Source organism: Spea bombifrons, chromosome 5 (assembly GCF_027358695.1).
Source record: "Spea bombifrons isolate aSpeBom1 chromosome 5, aSpeBom1.2.pri, whole genome shotgun sequence".
In the NCBI taxonomy this organism is placed as follows: domain Eukaryota; kingdom Metazoa; phylum Chordata; class Amphibia; order Anura; family Pelobatidae; genus Spea; species Spea bombifrons.
The window spans coordinates 52,468,567-52,491,795 of NC_071091.1; the positions used below are offsets into that span (position 1 = coordinate 52,468,567).

At 40.2% G+C, this 23,229-nt stretch overlaps 1 protein-coding gene across 1 annotated transcript in view; it reads left to right on the forward strand.

Moving 5' to 3' along the window:
- Positions 1–23,229, forward strand: part of PIGN (phosphatidylinositol glycan anchor biosynthesis class N) — a 105,683-nt gene that overhangs the window by 2,605 nt on the left and 79,849 nt on the right. The window contains exons 2-11 of the mRNA XM_053466434.1: positions 5,448–5,706; positions 6,019–6,140; positions 8,864–8,962; positions 9,233–9,339; positions 9,957–10,081; positions 15,569–15,699; positions 17,659–17,775; positions 18,275–18,315; positions 22,637–22,696; positions 23,086–23,178. Of these exons, the coding sequence (XP_053322409.1) occupies positions 5,486–5,706; positions 6,019–6,140; positions 8,864–8,962; positions 9,233–9,339; positions 9,957–10,081; positions 15,569–15,699; positions 17,659–17,775; positions 18,275–18,315; positions 22,637–22,696; positions 23,086–23,178 (1,116 nt within the window). The 5' untranslated portion in view covers positions 5,448–5,485. The remainder of the gene's footprint in view (positions 1–5,447; positions 5,707–6,018; positions 6,141–8,863; positions 8,963–9,232; positions 9,340–9,956; positions 10,082–15,568; positions 15,700–17,658; positions 17,776–18,274; positions 18,316–22,636; positions 22,697–23,085; positions 23,179–23,229) is intronic.

The following is a 23,229-nucleotide window of genomic DNA, read 5'->3' on the forward strand; positions in this document are numbered from 1 at the left end:
CACAGCGGCAAATGCCTGGCGGGCCTCTGGCCGACCGTGCCAAACACTCACTCGATCTGTCTCTCCAGTGGCAGATCAGATTCTGCGGTGTCCAGCTGTCTGCTGCACTTGTGTCATCAGGTGGCCTCTGGCCTTAAAGTGCCAAAGCTGCTCCATCATCACCAATCCAGTGTTGGTTAGGAGAGTATTTGGATAACAGGGCAGCGATATAGAGGGTAAAGAGTTGTCAAGGGCTCTGTAAGTAAGGAGTTTGAGATTAATTCTGGAGGGTATAGGGAGCCAATTGAGTAAATGGTGCTGTGGGAAAGGAAAATTAGTCTGGATTAGAGTGTTGCAAAAACAAGAGTAGGGCTGCAACTAACGATTATTTTCCTAATTGATTAGTTGGAAGATTATTTTTTCGATGAATCGGATAAAAAATAAATGTGCATTTTTCATTTATTTAAAATAATTTAATAAATAAACAGGATGTCAAAAACAAGCAACAGAATAAAAAAAACTTTGATAAAAATGCATTTCTTGTTTTTATTTCCCAACCTGCCCCCCCAGTTATGCACATTTGAGCCCAGGCTTGCCACAGTGCCTCCCAGATATACCACATACCCCCAGATATGCCACATGCCTCCCAGATATGCCACTCCGCCCTCCCCAGATATGTCTTATACCCCCAGATATGCCATAGTGCCCTCAAAGATTCACAGACTGGTTCACAGATTATAAAACGGGTATTTTTTAAAGCATTTGCTCTGAAAAAATCCTCATCTTATAATCGATAAAATCGATTCAACTAATGGGTAATGAAATTCATTGGCAACGATTTTTATTATCGATTTTGTCGATTAGTTGTTGCAGCCCTAAACAAGAGAAGGGGGCTATACAATAATCCAGATGGGGAAACACAAGGGAAAGGATTAGGGTTGTTTACCTAAACAATGGCAGTGTCATAACACTCTTTTAATATCCCTTATCTTACTATGATTTATCAAAGCAACCATAAAATTGTTTGCTTGTTCATACATTTTTATTGTCCCTTTCGTAATCCTAACACTTGAGTGTGTGTACACTTGTATTCAGTTAATTTTGCAGTTTAGCTTATTTTGGCATATCCTTAGAGGATAAAAGTATTCTGTCTGCCCAACTGATCCTCCACTAAGTATTATTGAACATTGATAATTAAGAAAGCACCTGTAATATCAAGCACTTTGCTATAATTGGAAAGTTTCCTATAATTCCTATAACTCAATATAAAACGGCTTGTCTTATTTATTTTTTTTGTAAAGTAATATTATATTAATCTATATATACTTGCATTAACCAACAAATTAAAGTGCTCATACAACGTGCACTTAAGCACCACCTAGTTGAAGAAGTAGGAAAGTGTCTTTAGAGTCTGATCTGCCACTAGTTAATGTATAAGTCAAAATAGTTACACATTTTACTGAACCAATACCCCATAAATAAATCTGGTTATTACATGAGAACAAAAATGTATTTTTGGGGGTAAATAACATTTTTAAAGTCAGTCTGGTTACATTTCTGCCCCAAAGCTCTGCAACACATTATACCATAATGTTTGGCAATATCTCCATCACACACAAAACATTTGCACGTGATCTCAGTATCTTTTACTGGATGCTCGCTGTGGTGTATTTCCAATCATGCCCTGTTGTGTAACTCACGTGAAGCCTATACTGTAATGTATGGTATTAAATACTGCAGAATTTTTAACACTCACAACAACTTGAAAAATTGGCTTTTCTGTAGGGCTGCAACTAACGATTATTTTAATAATCGATTAGTTGGCCGATTATTTTTTCGATTAATCGATTAATCGGATAAAAAAAAACAATATGCAAATTTTTCGTTTATTTAAAATAATTTAATGAACTGGATGTTAAAAAACAACTTAAAATTTACATTAACATTCTTATTTTGTTATGATGTAATAAAAAACAATATTTTCAAAGTACAAGAACCCAAACACAATATTTATGAAACAAAATAACCCCAAACATTCTGAAAAGAGGTGGACTATTACTGTTCAAGAAACTTTGCCCCAGCCCTGGCACTTTGCACCCAGCACTTTGCCCCAGAACTTTGCACCCAGCACTTTGCACCCAGCACTTTGCCCCAGCCCTGGCACTTTGCACCCAGCAAGCACTTTGCACCCAGCATTCAGCACTTTGCACCAGCACTTTGCACTTTGCACCCAGCCCTGGCACTTTGCACCCAGCACTTTGTACCCAGCACTCAGCACTTTGCACCCAGCACTTTGCCCCAGCCCTGGCACTTTGCACCCAGCACTTTGCCCCAGCCCTGGCACTTTGCACCCAGCAAGCACTTTGCACCCAGCACTCAGCACTTTGCACCAGCACTTTGCACTTTGCAGCCAGCCCTGGCACTTTGCAGCCAGCCCTGGCACTTTGCAGCCAGCCCTGGCACTTTGTACCCAGCACTGGCACTTTGCACCCAGCACTTTGCACTGTGCCCCTGCACCCAGTCTCCAACTCTGCCCTGCACCCAGCCCTGCCCCCACATTCTGCCCTGCCCCCACACTTACACTCTGCCCTGCACCCACTCTGCCCTGCACCCACACTCACACCCTGCCCTGCATCCCCACCCCCACTCTGCCCTGCACCCAGTCTCCCACTCTGCCCTGCACCCACACTCACACCCTGCATCCCCACCCCCACTCTGCCCTGCACCCAGTCTCCTGCCCTGCACCCCCCACCCCCACTCTTCCCTGCACCCCCACTCTGCCCTGCACCCACACTCACACCCTGCATCCCCTGAAACCCCACCCCCACCCCACCGTGGACCCCCACCCCCGCGAATCGCTCTGTGCGAATGGAGCCACTCGCACAGAGCGAACCGCTCTGTGCGAATGGAGCCACTCGCACAGAGCGAACCGCTCTGTGCGAATGGAGCCACTCGCACAGAGCGAACCGCTCTGTGCGAATGGAGCCACTCGCACAGAGCGAACCGCTCTGTGCGAATGGAGCCACTCGCACAGAGCGAACCGCTCTGTGCGAATGGAGCCACTCGCACAGAGCGATTCGCTCTGTGCGAGTGGCTCTGTGCGATCTGTGCACATAGACATGAAGAATACTTACCTCCGGAACGCGTCACATCCGTCACGTAGCTAGAAGGCGGAGACTGCAGAGCGTGTAGCAGAAGCGGGGAACGCTCGCGGAGGTAAGTAAAAGGAGCCGAGTGCTCCAACAACGAATCGATCACTCGATTAATCGATAACGGAAATCGTCGACAACGATTTCCGTTATCGATTATTATCGATTTTATCGATTCGTTGTTTCAGCCCTACTTTTCTGTATATTATTGGCCAGTGGTAAGTAAAGCTGCATCAAGAATTTTAATCTGAATCTGGAATGGAAAATCTCTCCACTTTACTAATTGCATCTTAGATATGAAAAAGGAATTTAAATCTGTTTAATGTAACAGTGCTCAGTTAGAGTGGGAGTCATCAAATTTGGTTTGGATCTAGGAGCCAACCAAAAGAGTTAGGAGCCAGCTTCCCCCACCAATCATGTTTTTATTTTCATTTATTGCACAACCTGGCACCTGGGGTTTGTCGAGCCTTGCCATACACTAATATATATGGTAATTACACACAGTGTGTTATGCTCACAAACACTATCACACTACAGTAACACACACTCTAACATTCTACGGTCATGTACACGCATGCTAACACCATAAACTAATACATCCACCACTCTAACACTATATCCTGATATACACACTCAAGCTAATGCCATATTGTAACATAACAAATATCATACACGCTAGCACCACACTTATACACATGCGCACACACACTGGCTAGCACTATATATATATGAAAATACACACTCTAACATAGACACATACACACTGAATTTGGCACTGCAATATAGTAGACATACTGACTTTGGCACTATACATTTACACACTCAATAACTCTAGCACTATACAATATACATATAACACACATACACACTGATAAGACAGTATACATACGTGCACACACACACACTTACAGACTGACTCCAGCACTATACATTCACACACACTGACTCTGACACTATAATATCTATACAAACACTACTCCCCCTCTCAGGCGCTGCCTATCTTCTGCAAATCCGGCACGCTATGCTTTCCTGGGGCTGTGTCTTGTAGCGTGCATTATGTGACCCCACTGGTGCCTCATGGCACCTGCTACACCCGATTCATGTAAAACCTTGGGTGACCTGGCGCCTGGGGTTTGTCAAGCGCTGTGTTAGAGCATGGGGCCACAAATTTTGGCCCCAGCTATCAGTGCGGAAACCAGGCAGGGCAGGGATTTAGCCCTGCTGGTACAAAAAGGTGGACCATGTCTGTGGTCGTGAAAGGGTTATTCACATAAAAACAACAGAAAATGTAAATATGTTTTTTATGGCAACAGCCACGAGTGCCTGCTTTTGTTTCATATAACAAGTGGTCCAAACAAAGAGTAGTCCAACATTTGACATGGTTAATTATTTCTGGGAAGGGTTTTAACATTCAACAGTTCTATGCATGATGTTTTTTTAATGCAGCATTTAGTAAGTAGGTGGAGCAGCACTTTTACTAAATACCAGGAGAGCTTAAGAGGCACATATTATTTCACTGTACTTATGAGACAGAAACTAACTGGAAAAAAACAACACCGCACTATGGTTTGCCACTGGTTATTCCATGTACTAGTATTTACTAGTGGCTACCAGGAATACAGTATGTCTTACACATGTAGCTATTGAGTTAATACCCATGTGTATTTTTCTACTAATTAAAAGAATAAACTGTTACAGAGGTACACTGCCCTGGCTAATATCTGTTCACCACAGCATTTTCTGCATATGCTTCTAATGGGAGTTTATTAACCATCTTTAGACGTCGATCCTGTTTATTCTTGTCCCTTGTAATTACAGAATGTGACATTAGGTGGCAGTGCTGTGCTGCATCAGATATTTCTGCTTGTTCTACAGAGCGTTGTGTTGATGAGTTTGCTCTCGTTCCAAATTAGTCCTAATCCACTAGCCCTGGGTTATCAGATGAAATAGTAACAGGTGTTTGCAATATCCAGTATTAGGACTCCTTCCAAATGTACAAACCATAACCTGCTTGTATATTTCCTCATGTTTAGCAAATTCCATATTAAGCAGAGGCAAACTGGCGTTTGGTAACCTAAGCTCCCTATAATAAGTTTTATATACTTAGTACTGCAACAGAGCCTTCCATTTAAATCAGCAGACTAATAATACAAATCTTTCTGTCTGTCCCTTATCTGTCTGTCTGCTTGTCTTGGCAGGCAGTAAGCATTGTCAAAAAAAAATCCAAGCTAAAAAAACATAGCGTCTGTTAGCCGTTCTGTAGCATCTGTAATCTACTAATAACCTTAATAATTTGTTTCTTCTTTTTCTCATTGTTAGGTTTTGCCACAAAGGTTTTTTCCATTTAATTGTTGAAAATGCTGCTCTTTTTCATTGCGGGTCTCTTCGTGCACCTTGTGTTTTTTGCCTCGATCTTTGACATCTACTTTACATCCCCGCTGATCCATGGGATGACCCCGCAGCAGACACCCTTGCCTCCTCCTGCCAAACGCCTGGTGCTGTTTGTGGCTGATGGCTTGCGAGCTGACACATTTTTTGAGTTGGATGAAAACAGTACTTCTAGAGCACCTTACCTCAGGTAAGGTCAATTAGCCCACATCTTCAATGCCTAATTAAGAGACAACAATGTTTGTGTAAAATGTTATAGTTCCAAGAGATCCTTGGGGTTGAAATCAAAACTCTCCCTTTAGTGAATAGATCACCTTGTTTCATTATGTTATTGGTTATTCCAAAACTGCAAATAAAACTTGATTTTTTTCAAAAGCCTTTATAACTATGGTGTATTTTTTTCCCCCATTCTGTAAACAATTTCATGCTCTTATTCATTCCTACTGAAACATTTTACTAAACAATTTAGTATACAATGCCCTATTCTTGCTTTTTTATGTAGAGACATAATACAAACTAAGGGAAGTTGGGGTGTATCTCACACGCGGGTCCCTACAGAATCTAGGCCTGGGCATGTGGCGCTTATTGCTGGATTCTATGAAGATGTCAGTGCAGTCGCAAAAGGTAAGCCTGATGGCCAGTGACACACACTTGGTGCATTTGTCTTTCATGTATGAGCCAGTCTTGCTGGTGCTATTATCACTTGTTTGTTTGAGAAAAATAATAAAATGTAATTGAAATGAAAATATTTAAGATTTTTGAGTTGAAAAAGGAGGCGTTATGTATAGTTCCATTTTTCACCAGAATTGCTGTTGATCACCAACTCATTTTCTAATCCCCAGTTTAGCCCATTTTATCCCAAGATGTGGCATGCTGTTTCCCTACATGCCAGTGGTGGCTGACACCAGACCACCGGAACTTTGTAAATGAGTTGACTCTGAGATTCGTAAAATGTTAACCCCTTTAATAGCCTGTCGTGAAGCTTTGTATTGACTCACCAAACGACTATAATACCAGCCCTCGTATTCAAGCAGGGATATCAACCATATCATACTGGTGGCAAAAGCACCAATTAGGAGTCTTATATATGATCCCGGTAGTATAGGATAGGAAGGCGTCAGCTCCAGTCTTTGTGACCTAAGAATCTAACCCTTCGCTCTGAGATTGGGGCAAAACCCTGAGAGCTCCCAGTTACACTGACATTTCAGTCTGCTAGTTAGAGAATGTATTAAGTCTCATTTGCGCAGTTCAGATTAAGCGTGTTCCAGTTTCCCTGCTGTGTAGCTCACACAAAACATTAATGATACTCAACAGGTGCCAGACCACCATGATGGCAAGGTTTTGCATCCTGGCTCATAGGGTTCATGTGAACCAGGAGCTCAGTAGGATCACATGACACAACATCACATGACCAGCAACAGTAGCGCGGCAGCCTCTGGCACTGGATGTGCATTTCTTGAGCTGTTTCTTAACCAGTGTTTTTTTTTTTTTTGCACTGAACACATATCAGAGGAACCTGATCCTTATTTGTTTTTCATTACCTAAGAAGTTATTTTTAACAACAATGTGTCATTGTATGAAATATACAGGGCATTTACTTACATTAATCCAGTAATAAATTGAAAAGAGTGAGATCACTGGTAGAACCCAGTGACGGGTCCCAAGGCCATGTTTAAAGAACTTGCTCTATTGTATTATTAATTATTGAATGAAATGTATTACTAAATGATTGACATGTATTGTTGTATATTATATCTTAGTATTTCTATTGTTCACTGGTTTCACCTAATCTTGTATAAGATAAATTGAGGTTGGGCATCAAATTTCTCAGCGCTTTGCTATGATGTACCTTGCTGTCAGAACTTATTAATCAAAGCTCACAAACAGGGTTAAGGTTGTTTGCGGATGTAATTTATGAATGAACATACTGAGTTTTAAGGTTTAGGAGGAGTGTACTCAAGTCTTGAGCGAAAGTAACTGTCCTTAAGTTAGTGTGTGGTTGTAAACTAGAAGTACATACCAACAAACCAATACAGCTTTTTAGAGAAAAAAGATAATCTGCAAAATTATAGAAGCAAATGGCTTTAATTGCTGTTTGTTGATGCATTGCTAAGTGGGCGCCATCTGCTTCTAACTATATGATGGAAGCCAGGCTACGTTATTGAAGTGGTCCTAAAGGCACTGTGTTTTGGCCAAAATTCAGAATGCTGTGAAATTGACTTCCCTTCCATTGAGTTGAACGAGCTCCCAGAATTTGGATGGCATCTGTACTGCACATGGAATGGAAGCCTTAATCTCTCAGATTGAGATTCGTTATTGCAATTTTATGACGACATGACATTGTAGCAAAACGAGCTTGTTAACTCACAGGTGATGTGAGTGAGGCTCATGGTGTTCGCCATCTTTGCAGTGTGGTTGCATACTGCTTTGGGATTTCAGATTAGCCCAGGGGCCTTATGCAGCTCCTGTTACTCATTGGGTGTTCTCACACATACCATGTAACCTTTCATTCATCCCCTGTCTGTGGAGGAGTCGAAAATAAAATAATCGGAAGCCAAACTACTGACACTGCAAAGATTGCAATAAAATAGCTCATGTTTTCAGCCTCTATAATATGGGCTTTGCAGAGAGTTAGGTATTGGGGCAGTACTGTGTATGAGAGATAAAGTGAAGGCTATGGTAAAACTTGACATGGAAATGTGAGTAACCAAGCAAGGAATGTATTTAAACCAATTGACGTGGGGAGTGGGGACTCTTTAAAATAAACCGTCATTTATCTACAGCACGATGCAGTACTCGTATTGATTAATAGCCCAATAGGTCTGCTCATAGACAAAAAGACTATCTCGTCTAGATGGCTACATTTCTCTCTGGCAGGTTTATTTTAACAAACGTAAAGCTTTTGTATCTTCCAACTCTATGTAAAAGTATACTTTCGTAGGCACGTGGCCGTTTTAGTTATCTAACGATCATTGCTGGTCTGCCATCCTATTTCCTTATTTTGTTTCACCAACGTATTAATAGCTGTATGCACGAGAAATACTTATTTATTCTATTATAACTTAACCCAGAGTTTGGCTTTTATAATTAATGACGCTGAATACCACACTGTTTGTAATAGTTATTGCTACATACAAAAATGAATATCGGTGTGACTGTTGGTTACAGAAATACCCCAAAGGGTATTATGTGCCACTGACTGAGTAACTCCCTTGTATAAATGTTATCTGTAGGGGAGAATCTTTTGTAGGTTGTATAGGAAGTAATTGAATCTATTAAATCTGTATGTCTAATGTAGTTAACATCATTTTTTTTTCTCCTGTTCTGCTTATGTCCTGTGTTTGCAGGTTGGAAGGAAAATCCTGTTGAGTTTGACTCTGTGTTCAATGAGAGTACATACACGTGGAGCTGGGGTAGTCCTGATATCTTACCAATGTTTGCTAAAGGTACCTGTCTCTCATCGCAGTTACCAAGCTTTGTCTGAATTATGAATTCATTGTAATATTCATGAAACACTTTTACAGCATGCTGGCAAGACTTGTACTGTGAATATTTCATACCGGAATAGGAATTATTAATAAAACCTTGCATATATACGCACCAAGCAGAGACTTATGATATATGAGAATTATATCCCATTATAACACAGTTATGCCGACTGTTGGGCATAACTGGTATTATTGCTGATTTTATAAGGTATGCCTCTTGTAATTCAGGTGCAAGTGGAGACCATGTTTATACGCATTGTTACCTGGCAGAAAGTGAGGACTTTGCAGCTGCGGATGCTTCCAAGCTGGATACCTGGGTTTTTGAAAATGTGAAGGTAATGTTTGTGTGTTTACTCAAGGAATGTTTTTATTTCATGTACAAAAGGAATTAAGCATGTGTGACTATAATTACAGATATCAATGTTAATTCACCGACGTCACTATGAATTATGAACTTTTGCCTTGCAAAATGCGTTGTCCAATTGGAATTTTTACTGATTGAACAACGTATATTACACAGCCAGCTCGGTTCATTTTGGAGGAAACAGCCACTGGTGTTGGCCCTTCATAATGCATAATGAAGTCAGTGAGTTGAAATGGCACTGCTCCTGCAAGCACTGGCATTAATTAATAAATCCCTCTGATCGGTTTCAGCTGACTTTCTATTTACCTAAGCACTATAAATGAAACCTGTAACATATGGTACAGGGTAACAGGATTACTTTTTCAATTAAGATGCATGTACAAAATGAGTTCACCAGAAAATCCTATTTGTATTTGTTACTCCTCGTTTTGTTGGGTAGTCTTGATTTTCAGACACTGTCCTACTTTTAAGTGGGACTGGTTGGGGGAGATCCTCTGATGGTAGAACACATGGCAGGTTCTAATGTCAACTTTTTTTTAGCTGTTAATGGCCAACTTAATTATATTAAATATGCTTGTTTTCTTTTAGGCTTTCCTCAATTCTGCCCGAAATAACCAAACTTTGTTAAATAAGCTGAATAAGGACAAGATTGTGTTTTTCCTGCATCTCCTGGGTTTGGATACCAATGGTCATGCTCATCGGCCTGGTTCTAGGTATGCGTGTTTTTCCTTTCGTTATGCTTGTAAAGATCAACCATAAACTTAAAGTTTAGACACTCAGTGGGCTTTACCAAAGAATATGAAAGTATCTGCAAACTTTGCAACTGTGTTCAATGTCACGCGACCGTTTTAACGATAGATGGGGCCTAATTATTAACTGATGACAGCCAAGTCTGTTTTTCAACTCAGTGGTAAAACCTGACCTTAAACAACCAAAGGACGTTTTCGAGATCTTCTGATACCACAGGAGCAAAAAAAATAGTTCGTTATAGTAAAAATAGTAATCATATGGACTTCTTGTAAAGGTCATATGTACCCATCCAACCCTGACATATAAAAGTAAAGTTTAACTAGATTATAACTTTGAACTCACAAAGAAATCACAGCAAACATGTAGAGGAATATCTTTGCCTAGAAGCATCAGAGTTCGAGTAGTGATTTGTGTTATAACAAATAAGACGCCAGTGCTTTAGAATTTACAATCTTGGTGGTTTCCCTCCACTATCCTTTTTGTTAAGTGGCCAAGCGTGCGTGATTTGTGTCTATCAGAAACTGTACCATCATTGTTTTTTTTTTGCTTTGGAAAATAGGATGATGGAGAAGCCTAAGTAACAATCGTACTGTATCCACATTTAACATTATTAAATTAGGTCAAAAAAGACATATGTTTATCTAGCTTGACCTTTCAAAGTGTATGTTGATCCACATGTCGCCAAATAAATCTTTGCCCAAAAAAAAGGTAAGAGAATTTGTTAACAAATCCAAGGGCAGCCAACAACTTACATCCATACCTATGACTTCCTCACCAAAAAATAAAAAGAATCCACTGTAGCCTTGAAAGCATCCATGCGCCTTGGGCATCCACTCCTTTGGCAATACATTCCAGAGCTTTACTGTGTCATTGTAAACAATTCCCTACTCTGCTGGATCCGAGACTTCTTTATGCATATTGGTGTCCTTTTATTATTTTTCTTGGTCTGTGGGAAAATATCCACCAAGAAGGCAGTTTTACAGAACTTGAATAAAATTGAACATTGTGATAGGATCAAGTCTCATCAAATAAACACAATTTAACTAGACAGTTGTAATTAAACTCCTCTATGACCTGTAAGAGTTTTCTTCCTTTTTTCTTGGTTCCTTCAAGAACTTGTACAATTCACTTATCGCACATAAAACGCTAAGGTATTTGTTTAATTAAAACAGACTTTGTAGTTTGTATTTTTTGTAAATAATCTTTTTACACACTGAACAATTATAGGGTTATTCATAGCTGGCAGCCAAATTATCTTTCTTTGTTCTTTTTCATGGAACAATGTATTGCTGTCAATAAAAATGCAACTAGACCCATCATTTTTTTATGACATTGATTTTGTGGTTTGAAAAATTGCAATTATTCTCAACTAAAATAAGTGCTAAAAAAAATAAAAAATAAAAAAGACTTGCATGGAAAACAATCTATAAGAAATCATAGGTCTTCAAAATATAGCTATTACGTGGACTTTTATTATAGTTCTACAGCAAATATAGTTTACCCTACAGAGAAATGAAATGTTTTCCCCATCCTTAAAATCCCATTCTTAAAGTCTATCAGTGTTTGTAAAAAAAAAAAAAAAAAACAGATCCAGGCACAAGTATGATGGGGTTTCCAGGGCCCTTGATACAATATATATATATATATATATATATATATATATATATATATATATTACAATAAATAATAATAGTCTGTGCCATTGGGCATCCAACCTGCTGGCCTCCAGCTTACTTGTTTTATTTTAGAACTGTCTGATGTAAAAGGCCATAGTAATTTTGCACTTAATTTGGTGCTTTAAGTATTGACATCAAAGCTTGGCAACTGGCTAAGACAGATCCAAAACCCTGCTGTGTTTCTTCAAAAAGTAATGCTCGTGTGTAGTATAAGGGGTGTGGAAGATATTATATCTAGTCCACGATAGGATGCATAACACCTAGTGGTAAAAAAAAGAATGAGTAGGAAATTGATAATGGAGACTTTGCACTCTGTATCATTTTGTAACGGTGAAAGTCTGTGATATTGCTACAAATTGTGATCTAAATATAAGGGCTGCAGGTGCGATCTGTGCTACATGTCTCCCCATTAACCAGCTGTGGGTGATACCTTCTCACAGTTACTACTTAAACTTCTAACTTCTGTCTAGATAATAACAGAAAGTAGCATTGTTCTTTCCCATTTACTTAAACATTTTGAGTTAAGCAATGAAAGATCTAAAGTTTGCTACTGAAATAAATGAGGTAATCTTTAGATTTTAAGCTTGTTTGAGCAGAGCGCCCCAAAATATTTGATTGTCCAAGTAAAAATTGTTATGTGATACACTACTTGTACAATGGCCAAACAAGGCATAACACCACTGTAGAACAAGATGGCGCTATATAAATCAATACGTAAAAATGTCATTGAGTGAAAATATTAAGCTCTTTCTGGTTGTACAAGCATGTGACCTAAAAACAATGTCTTTTGATATTGTTATTTATGTAACTGATATCTTCCCCCTAGCCTGACATTGATCAGTCCTAAAACGTGTCACTGGGGGAGAATGCATTGGATACATAGTAATGCATGCCACATTCTCCAGCACCTGTTCATGCGCACAAAACGTAATAGCTTCACTCCCAGTGCAGTGGATTGTTACTGTGTGAAGTACCACTAATTTCACTGTTGCAAATGTTGCGGTTACCATTACATCCCCTTTAATCAGAGCATTTGTAATAAAATGTAATTTTAACTAATTTGCATGGTTCAGGTGCTTAATAATAATAAGTTCTTTAGAACTGAATATGCTCGTGGCAGAGGTGATACACGTATATATTAACAACTAACACAATTAAATTAGAATAATTAAAATCACTTAAAATGAGCAAGGACCAGCAATCTCCAGGAACATAAAACTAATAGGCAGGGAAGTGTAAATACATTAGTAAAAATATCTGGTGAACAGAGAAATGATTAGACTGGTTCATATAATAATAATTATACTCTGAATGGTCAGCTTTCTGGATTCTAGTTGTAGCATGGGTTTAGTTTGCCTCTCTGCCCATAGAAAACACTATCAGAACAATAGGGCATTCACGTCTCTGAGTGTCTGATCATTAATCCATTATGACTTTGTTTAATGCTCTTTAGGTTGTTTTTAGTCATGCTGCGTTCAGAAATATGCGATTACAAGGCTTAGTTTTTTAATTCCTCACAACTGCATTGTTCTGCGTATATACAGTAGTGAACATAATGGGAAAGTGTTGAGTAAGGTCCCCAGGTTTAAGTGAATGAAGTTCTTTCATCAGCTTTGTTTAATATAGTGTACGGTCTTTACAATAGAGACCGTGTTGTGCAGCTAAGCGTATCATGAAGCAGTACAATTGTATAAAGCAAACTGATGCACAGGTTTTCCAACTACATGGATTTCCCCAGTGTATATAATGTCCGTATTGGATACTGGTTTTGTAGTCGTTTTCAACAGATTTCTTTACAATTGTCTCTCTCTGTACATGTAGGCATTACATCAGTAGTGCTAGAGGTTAATAAGTGAGGGAATTTAAATATCCATAGGAATCTAAGACAAAGTCAAGTACCGTTAAAGGTTTTAGTTTTTTTTTACAGTAGTGAAATGTATGTGCCATCAAGATCTGTGCTTCTATGTATTTTTCCTATTGAATATAAAGTTTGTAGGTCTTCCTTTGGAATCGATATCACTGACTTTTTAAATTTTATATACCGTATTTTTCGCTCTATAAGACGCACCTGCTGATAAGACGCACCTAGATTTTAGAGGAGAAAAAAAAGGAAAAAATATTTTGAGCTAAAAAATGGGCTAAAATATTTATTACAATAACTGAATAACTTAACATGAACAATAGCCAACAGCAGCATTAAGAACCATCATTACCAATCCACAGATTCCACACATACCAATCCACACATATACCAATCCACAGATTCCACACATACCAATCCACTCTCACTGTCACTCAGTCTTACTGAATGATTTCCTACCTTCTTTTCTACCTCTTTTCTTCTTACAGCAGTCTTCTTCTTACAGCAATCCTCCTCTTCGCTCCTCTTCTTCTGTCTTCTTCCGGGTCAGAGGGCACTGTGGGCGCGGCTTCAGTGCCGCCGGGGTTTGTTGTCAGATCCCGGCGGCACTGAAGCCGCGCCCACAGCAGCAGTTGCCGCGCGGATCGCAAGGGAGCAGTATCGGAGGTCTTTAACAGACCTCCGATACCGCTCTCTTGCAAGCCTGCTCCTCCAGCGGCGGACATTACTGTCCGTCTCTGGAGGGGTGCCGGGTGCCGGCAAGTTGGCACCCCCTGATGAGCGGCACCCGGTGCGCTTTTGGTGAGTATATGCCCCCCCCCTCCCTGCCTGCATCTTCGCTCCATAAGACGCGGCTGATTTTTCATCCTACTTTGGGAGGAAAAAAACTGCGTCTTATGGAGCGAAAAATACGGTAATTTTTTTCTCTTAAAGTGTACCACAATAGATGACTGTGTGTCTCCCAATCCACTCACTCTTTAGATGGAACTCTTTGGGACTCAAACATGAGCCTACCCTGTAACTAACACACACACGCACAACATGCTAATACACACACCATATACCCACACTGTTTCACACTCCAACACCATACACTAACATTCACTCTCTGCCTCCTATTTTATAGTGCAGCTCAGACTATCGTGGGGTCGCCCGCCTTAGCATGCACACAGTGTTCCCCAAACCTAAAAGTATTTATATAATGGTAAATAGCATAACATGTGTTTATACATTAAATTGTGTAAGTAAATTATATTTTTCTACTTTAATGCCGTAATCACAAAAACATCTTGTAAGACCCTGCCTCCCAGCTAATAGTGTGCCATGTTGAGTGGTTAGTGGAGGTCCTAAATGTTAATAACCGGTATGTACAGTATAGCCTATATTATAAGATGACAAATTAAAAATGAAATCCATTAAGATTTTTATAATAATTAAAATCAAATGTTATGTATTTTTCTTATAAAAAGAAAGCAGCTCCCATGGTAACTTCCTTGAAATAGATTTCTTTTCTATGTAATGTGCGTATTATGGTTATCGCAACCGGTTTAAAAATACAATGGTGGTCTGTTGTAACCATCTCATAATAAACCTTCAGTCTTTCACTTTATATACAGTACATCTAAATGACCACACATCATCTAACATGCTGCTTCGTTATCTATAAGAAGAGGCATTTGTACCCCTGGAGATGTAGCTCTATTGTTCAGAGAATAAAGCATCGAGCAAATAAATGAGATGGGAAGGTCAAACTCGTCTTCATACAAAGTCTGATCTCTCACCAAGACAGAAAATTAATATCTAGGTTGCTTTCCAAATGTACGCTTGAAAGGTGAAGCTATTGCTCTGTCTTTCTTCCTGTCTTATCTGCTTGTTGCTTAAATGAATGTTTTTCTGATCAATTCCAAAAAAAGGGAGTACAAAGAAAATGTAAGAAAAGTTGATAAAGGAGTCAAAGAAATGGTGGAAGTGATCGAAGCTTTTTATGGAAATGATGATAAAACTGCATTTATCTTCACTTCTGACCATGGCATGACTGACTGGGGTGAGTAAATCCACATGCTTGATTCATGTTTCTTTTTTTAACTCAATGTGTTGAAACTCCTGTTTATTTCATACCGGTTTAGTTTAACTATGTGAAATGAACAAAGCACTAAAAATACATTTGGTGTTCTAAAGGAAATAAAATAGCATTATTAGTTAGCTATTGAAAGCAGCGTCAGTAATTTTTGTCTGAAGTTTCTAATGGGTTTAAAATTTTAACTAAAACACAACAAAACGTTCAGAACATCACGTGCGGTGACTTGTGGTTGGCTGAATGCATCTCCTATACGGCATTTAGCTGAAGCATGGGGAAAGGAGCAAATGCATATGGGGGCAGAATGCACCCTATGTATTTGCAAAAGGGACCACACAGCTACCATATGCATTATGGCACATTTAATTATGGCTGGAGTGTCCCTTTAACTGTATAATTTAGGGAGATAAGGTAAGTCTATTGTTATCTTTTATTTATATAGCACCAACAATGTACGCAGCGCTTCTTACAATACATATATTAACCCATTAAAGTCCATTGACGGGTCAGACACGTCATGTAAAAACGCTCACTTCACGACCAATGACGTGCCAGGCACGTCATTTCATTACACTCACTTAAATGGTGTTGCTGTAATGCCTCGATCTCGAGGCATTCCGCAACAGCAAGATCGGCATCAGGGGCCATGTTTGGCCCCTCCTTGGGGCATAGACATGCGCCATACACTGTATGGCTCCACTTGCGGGTTGAATACAGGTACTGCATTCAACCATGCAAGTCAATGGAGCCCAGCTTTCTAATCACAATGTGATATCACAAATATTTAAAACATTTAAAAATAATTATGCATCAGAGGAATCATCCAGTTCCAGCAAAATGTAAAAAAAAGTCCAAAAAGAATAAAATAAAAAAAAGAAAGTTTATTATTATGAGCAAGTGCAGACTGAATAAAATCGGGGGGGAAAAGGGCACTTGCCAAATGTGGCCTTTTAGCCCCCAAACACCAGACAAACCCATGCATGGGTGGTATCGCTGTACTCAGCTGTTGCTGAACACATATTGGGGCTTGTTTGAAAGTGATGTATACCAGGAGCTGTAAATCCATACCTTAAGCGCAAATTTTTGTGATAAAAAAACACAAAGTAAATTACTACTGCAAAGTTTGACAGAGGGTGGTAGTGGAATTAGTGCATGGAAAGGGTTAAAATACCAGCATTTGAGATACCTTGGTGTCTAGTTTTCAAAAATATATGGTTTAATGGGATAAATTGCATTGACCAGCTTCAAAGGTACCCGAAATAACACATGGGGCAGAATGACCAGATTTGGAAAAAAATTGTTTTGAAATGTCAAAACGCTACTTGTACCTATTGCCCAATAAGCAAAAAAAAACATAAAAACAGTGGGTATTTTCTAAACTCCAGACAAATAGCGGAATCTATTTACCAGCTTTTTTCATTAGCGTTATTTGATGAGTAAAAGATGAGAAAAGGTTTTTTTTTTTTTTTTAAATTAGATAATATGATAAAAAAGAAAGCCCTTCTTGAACAAAACAATATATAACTTGTGTGAGTTCACTAAATGAGTAAGGAGAAAATTACATCTAAGCACGAGCACTGCAAAAATTTACAAAACAGCCTCAGTCCCAAAAGGTACAAAAAGTAAAAAACAGCCTGGTCCTTAAGGGGTTAAAGGGGTATGACAAGACTAGAATATACAGACTAAGTGAAACCAATACATTAGGTGGAGAGAACCCTGCTCGCAAGCTTACCATCTTCAGGTATATTACTTTATTGAAACTGAGGGGACTGTGGGAATCCCAACTCAGAACTAGAGAGCTACTTAGTAGGGAAAATAACATTACAAAACTATTTTTAATTTTAACTAGAATGTGCTGTGCTGCTGTATCATTGATTGTTTTCTCCTAAGTGAATGTATTGGATTGAAAAGTATTTTTCTCTCTAGGATCACATGGAGCAGGACATCCATCGGAGACATTAACGCCATTGGTTGCTTGGGGAGCTGGGGTCCATTATCCAAGGAGTAGTTCTTTGCAATACACAGACGACACATTTTCAAAACGTAAACACAGTTTTCTATGACTACGTTTACCCTATGAATGATTTGATGAAATTGGGAAAATGTTCTGAAAATATAAATTAGATTCAGCATTAATCAATGTATGTATGTATACACATTTTCACTAGGGAGTTATTTTGAGTCTGGTCCAATGTAAACTAAGACTTTATTTCAGTTGAGGAAGTAGGAATATTGTTAATTGTACAATTGAAAATTTTAAAATCCAAAATGATTAACCTACTTAATCGGTAGATTTTGGCTGCATGTAAGTGGCATATATAGTGGATGAACAAATATACCAGTATTCAGCAGCCTGAAGACCTACATTCTGAAGAACTATTTTGTAGTTGGGAGTGAGTGTACGAGTGACTATTTAGTTGTGCCACCCATGTCTTGTGTGATATATAGGTAGAAAACTTTTTTAATAAAAAAAAATAAGCATCAAGAATTCTTATTTGATTGGTACAGAATTGATATATTAGGATAACATTATGTTTTACAGAGTGGAAGTTGGAAAGTTTGGCGAGGCTTGATGTCAACCAGGTATGAGATTTTTGTTTTGTTTTCTGAAGCTGTGTGAATCAGGGATATTGAGTAGGAGAGGCTTCTAGAAAAAGATTGTCCAGGCTTCCTCCGAGTAAGCTTAGGGAAAATGTATACTGTATAATCAGAATTATATGGAATTAAGTTTTTTATTTTGATTAGCAACTTGTTCGTCATTGACTTGGTCTGTCGCTCCATGTGCGGATTTCTATTTTTATATTTTTTCTGTTTGCTTTATCTGCTGGAAGTTATTATACGTGGCTGGACACATAGTGATTAATATATATTTTATTAGTGTGAGTGGATCGGCATCACATTATGTTATGGCTTGCCCCATGTCTAACTACTGTTCTGTAGTATGTGCTATAAAACTAATAATAGTGCAGTAATGCTGACAAACTTGGGGGTCCTGTTTAAAAAGCACTTCTGGTGAAACATAGTATAATTTTTTTTTTTTTTTAAGTCACCATAGCACCAAAACATGACAGCTCATGAACATGCAAGATTTGCCAACATGCCTCTGCCAGAAGAGCGCCACATTGTCTTGACCTCAAGACGATTGCTTGCTTTAGCTTCACAGTTTGCCGAATGCTTAGATCATTTCTACTTAAGATTTTAAAATGGAAGTTTTCAGAATGGATTATTTGGACTCGTATGCCATTGCCATGAGATCCTGCTTTAATTATATTTAAGTGGGTGCAGATTATTTAACACGTGTGCTTACTTTTAATGTTAGTATAAATACTGTGGATTAACATTTTCCTCACAATCACAGTTGGCCAGTTGGCATTATACAGTGTGAGTGTGTGTGTGCAGAGGCGTATATAGGGTATTGCAGCCATGGCACGTGCCATGGGCGCCATCTCAAGGGGGCGCCGGTGAGCGGCTTTTAAATGCCGTTTTTTTTTTATACGGAGGAGAGAGAGGGGCGTCTAGCAACTGCTCGGCGCCCCTCATTCTCCTCCACGAGCCCTCTACCCCCGTCCCGGTGCCGGCATTTCATGCAGAGCGCCGCAATATGCCGGCATAATGCGGCGCTCTGCATGAAATGCCGGCACCACTGAGCGGCTTTTAAACACTGATGCGGAGGAGAGAGAGGGGCGCCTAGCAACCGCTCGGCGCCCCTCGTTCTCCCCCGCATCAAAAAAAAGAAGACAGCCGCTCGCTGGTGCCCGCTGCTTCACTGCTGGGCGCCGAAATATGACGTCATATTGCGGCGCTCAGCAGTAGGGAGGGAGGGAGGGGGTTAAAAAGTGATGAGGGAGGGAGGGGGTTAAAAAGTGATAAGGGAGGGAGGGGGGTAAAAAGTGATAAGGGAGGGAGAGGGGGGTAAAAAAGTGATAAGGGAGGGAGAGGGGGGTAAAAAAGTGATAAGGGAGGGAGAGGGGGTAAAAAAGTGATAAGGGAGGGAGAGGGGGGTAAAAAAGTGATAAGGGAGGGAGAGGGGGGTAGAAAGTGATAAGGTTGGGAGAGGCGGGTAGAAAGTAATAAGGGAGGGAGAGGGGGTAGAAAGTGATAAGGGAGGGAGATGGGGGTAGAAAGTGATAGGGGAGGGAGTGGGGGTAGAAAGTGATAGGGGAGGGAGAGGGGGGTAGAAAGTGATAGGGGAGGGAGAGGGGGGGTAGAAAGTGATAGGGGAGGGAGAGGGGGGGTAGAAAGTGATAGGGGAGGGAGAGGGGGGTAGAAAGTGATAGGGGAGGGAGAGGGGGTAGAAAGTGACAGGGGAGGGAGAGGGGATTAGAAAGTGATAGGGGAGGGAGAGGGGGGTAGAAAGTGACAGGGGAGGGAGAGGGGGATTAGAAAGTGATAGGGGAGGGAGAGGGGGGTAGAAAGTGACAGGGGAGGGAGAGGGGGATTAGAAAGTGATAGGGGAGGGAGAGGGGGGGTAGAAAGTGATAGGGGAGGGAGAGGGGTAGAAAGTGATAGGGGAGGGAGAGGGGGGTAGAATGTGATAGGGGAGGGAGAGGGGGTAGAAAGTGATAGGGGAGGGAGAGGGGGTAGAAAGTGATAGGGGAGGGAGAGGGGGTAGAAAGTGATAGGGGAGGGAGAGGGGGTAGAAAGTGACAGGGGAGGGAGAGGGGGATTAGAAAGTGATAGGGGAGGGAGAGGGGGGTAGAAAGTGACAGGGGAGGGAGAGGGGGATTAGAAAGTGATAGGGGAGGGAGAGGGGGGTAGAAAGTGACAGGGGAGGGAGAGGGGGATTAGAAAGTGATAGGGGAGGGAGAGGGGGGGTAGAAAGTGATAGGGGAGGGAGAGGGGTAGAAAGTGATAGGGGAGGGAGAGGGGGGTAGAATGTGATAGGGGAGGGAGAGGGGGTAGAAAGTGATAGGGGAGGGAGAGGGGGTAGAAAGTGATAGGGGAGGGAGAGGGGGGTAGAAAGTGATAGGGGAGGGAGAGGGGGATAGAAAGTGATAGGGGAGGGAGAGGGGGGTAGAATGTGATAGGGGAGGGAGAGGGGGTAGAAAGTGATAGGGGAGGGAGAGGGGGGTAGAAAGTGATAGGGGAGGGAGAGGGGGATAGAAAGTGATAGGGGAGGGAGAGGAGGTAGATATAAGTAAAGAGTGTGCATTAATGTGTGGATGCATTGAGTGAATGAGAGAGAGCATGAGTTAATATGTGAATGTATTGTCTGAATGAGGGAGAGCATGAGTTACTGTGTGGATGAATTGTCTGAATGAGGGAGAGCATGAGTTAATGTGTGGATGCATTGAGTGAATGAGGGAGAGCATGAGTTAATGTGTGGATGAGTTGTCTGAATTAAAGTGTGAATTAGTGAGTGACTGTAAAAGTGTTTGTGTGTATCATAGATTTATAATTGTGGAAGGGCAAAGATGGCACTAGCAGGAGGTTTGAGCCTTGGGGGCCGAGATGGCACAGGCAGGGTGTATATGGGACAAAGATGGCACTGGCCGGACTGTTTGGGGACAAAGTTGACTTGTGCTTGGCTATTTGGGGACAAAGATTGCAAATCTTATGTGTGTTATCTGGGTGCTGGCCAGGTTCTATGTGGGCAGTGTGGACGCCAGGGCTGGCTTTGGGGTGTGCAACCTGTGATCTATGCCTGTAATTTAGGGGGTTTTAAATATACCTTTAATGCCGTGTTTTTATGTGAATTCCAATTGATCTTTACCTGCAAAGCTGGGTTTTTGTGTTATTCTGTAGATCCATATCTGCTATGCTATGTTTCCATACATTATTTATGTATACCTGCAAATACAGAGTTAATGTTTTATTCAGTTGATCTATACCTGCGATGCTACGTTTCATATATTATTATTGTATACCTGCAAATACAGGACTTGTATGTCTGATTCTGTTTATTTGATATATTCCTTCAGTGCTGAGATCACAAGTGAATTTCAATTGATCTGGGTTTGTGTGTTGATCTGTACCTGCTATCGGCAGCAGGGACTAATATTTATATATATATATATGGGCAGCAGGGGCTAGTAAATGGGTTTTAGATATTTGGACAGGGGCGCAATTTCAGTGCTTGCCATAGGCGCTATTTTCAGTAGATACGCCTCTGTGTGTGTGTATATGTGTATATATATGTATATATATATATATATATATATATATATTCTCACATAAACTCTGTGCATTGCCGCACATAGACAGAAAATGTTACATCCTACCAGATCTGTACCAGGCGGGTGCTCCTGCTTGTTATACATCACAGCCCTCACAATTATTGAACGCTTTCTTCTACAGAGGTGACATCTCCATTCATTAATATCCAGGATGTGCCAGGACAGCACATTTCTATCATTAGGATGGGAAGCTGCAGACTTTTCCCTTTAAATTTTAACAGTCATGCTGACTTCTTTTTATTTACTTTTTTTACTATTGTTTCTGAGTGGGGTTCTCCCCCTTGCTTTGTTTTCTTTTGTATCTTATGTGTAAAATGTCTAAAATGTCCATTGATAGAGATGTATTGTGTGGCTTAGCACTGGATTTACCTTAAATCAGCCCCCCCCCCACACACACACACACACTTGGCAGACACTTGGGGGTTGCTTAGATGCAGTGGGAAGTATGGCAGGTTTGGTTAGAGCTTTCAAGGAGGTCATCTAAAAAAAAAAATCTAAGGTATCGTCTGAATGCAGGAGAGCTGGCAGGTTATAGGAGAGTGAGTGTAACAAACGCAGGGTGTGATGAAAGCCATAAGGAGATTAGAAGGTGAGAAGAGACTCTGTCAGGAGGAATCAGAAATATGTCTCAAACATAGGAAAACCAGAAAATGTTTAAACTAAATAAATGATGTGCAGACTACATTGTTTTGCCTGCATTCTGCCTGATGTGTTGCTTTGTTTTACAGGCTGATGTAGCACCCCTGATGGCATCCCTTATCGGCATTCCCTACCCTCTGAATTCAGTGGTAATGCATAATACTGTACAACATAGCCCATTAAGTATCTTTTATAGTCTCTTTCTTCTCTGAGACCAACACAAGTTATGCTTTTGATAACGTCACCCCTCCCAAAAAACAGCAGTATTGCCATGTTCATTCAGTGTCTCTTAGCAGCTTTGTTTCCTATGGTTTCACTGCTGTTAAAACTGCAAAGATTTACATTAGAAGTAGGACTTTATATAATGTGAATGATTCCAAGTTGCCCATATGTAATTATTATTTTATTTTGTTCCTATAATCCACATATATTGAATGAAATGGAACCTATAAACATTGTTTGGCATACAAAACAATATAAAAAAAACCCAAAACATATCATTGATAAAGTGAAAACTCTTCCTCCTTTGCTGTTATAGGGGATTTTGCCTGTGGACTATCTTAACAACAGTGATCTCTTCAAAACAAACAGTATGCTTACAAATAGTCTTCAAATACTGGAGCAGTTTAAGGTAAGCTTATACACTTACGCCGTTTTTTGATCTGATGCAGAGGAGAAGAGT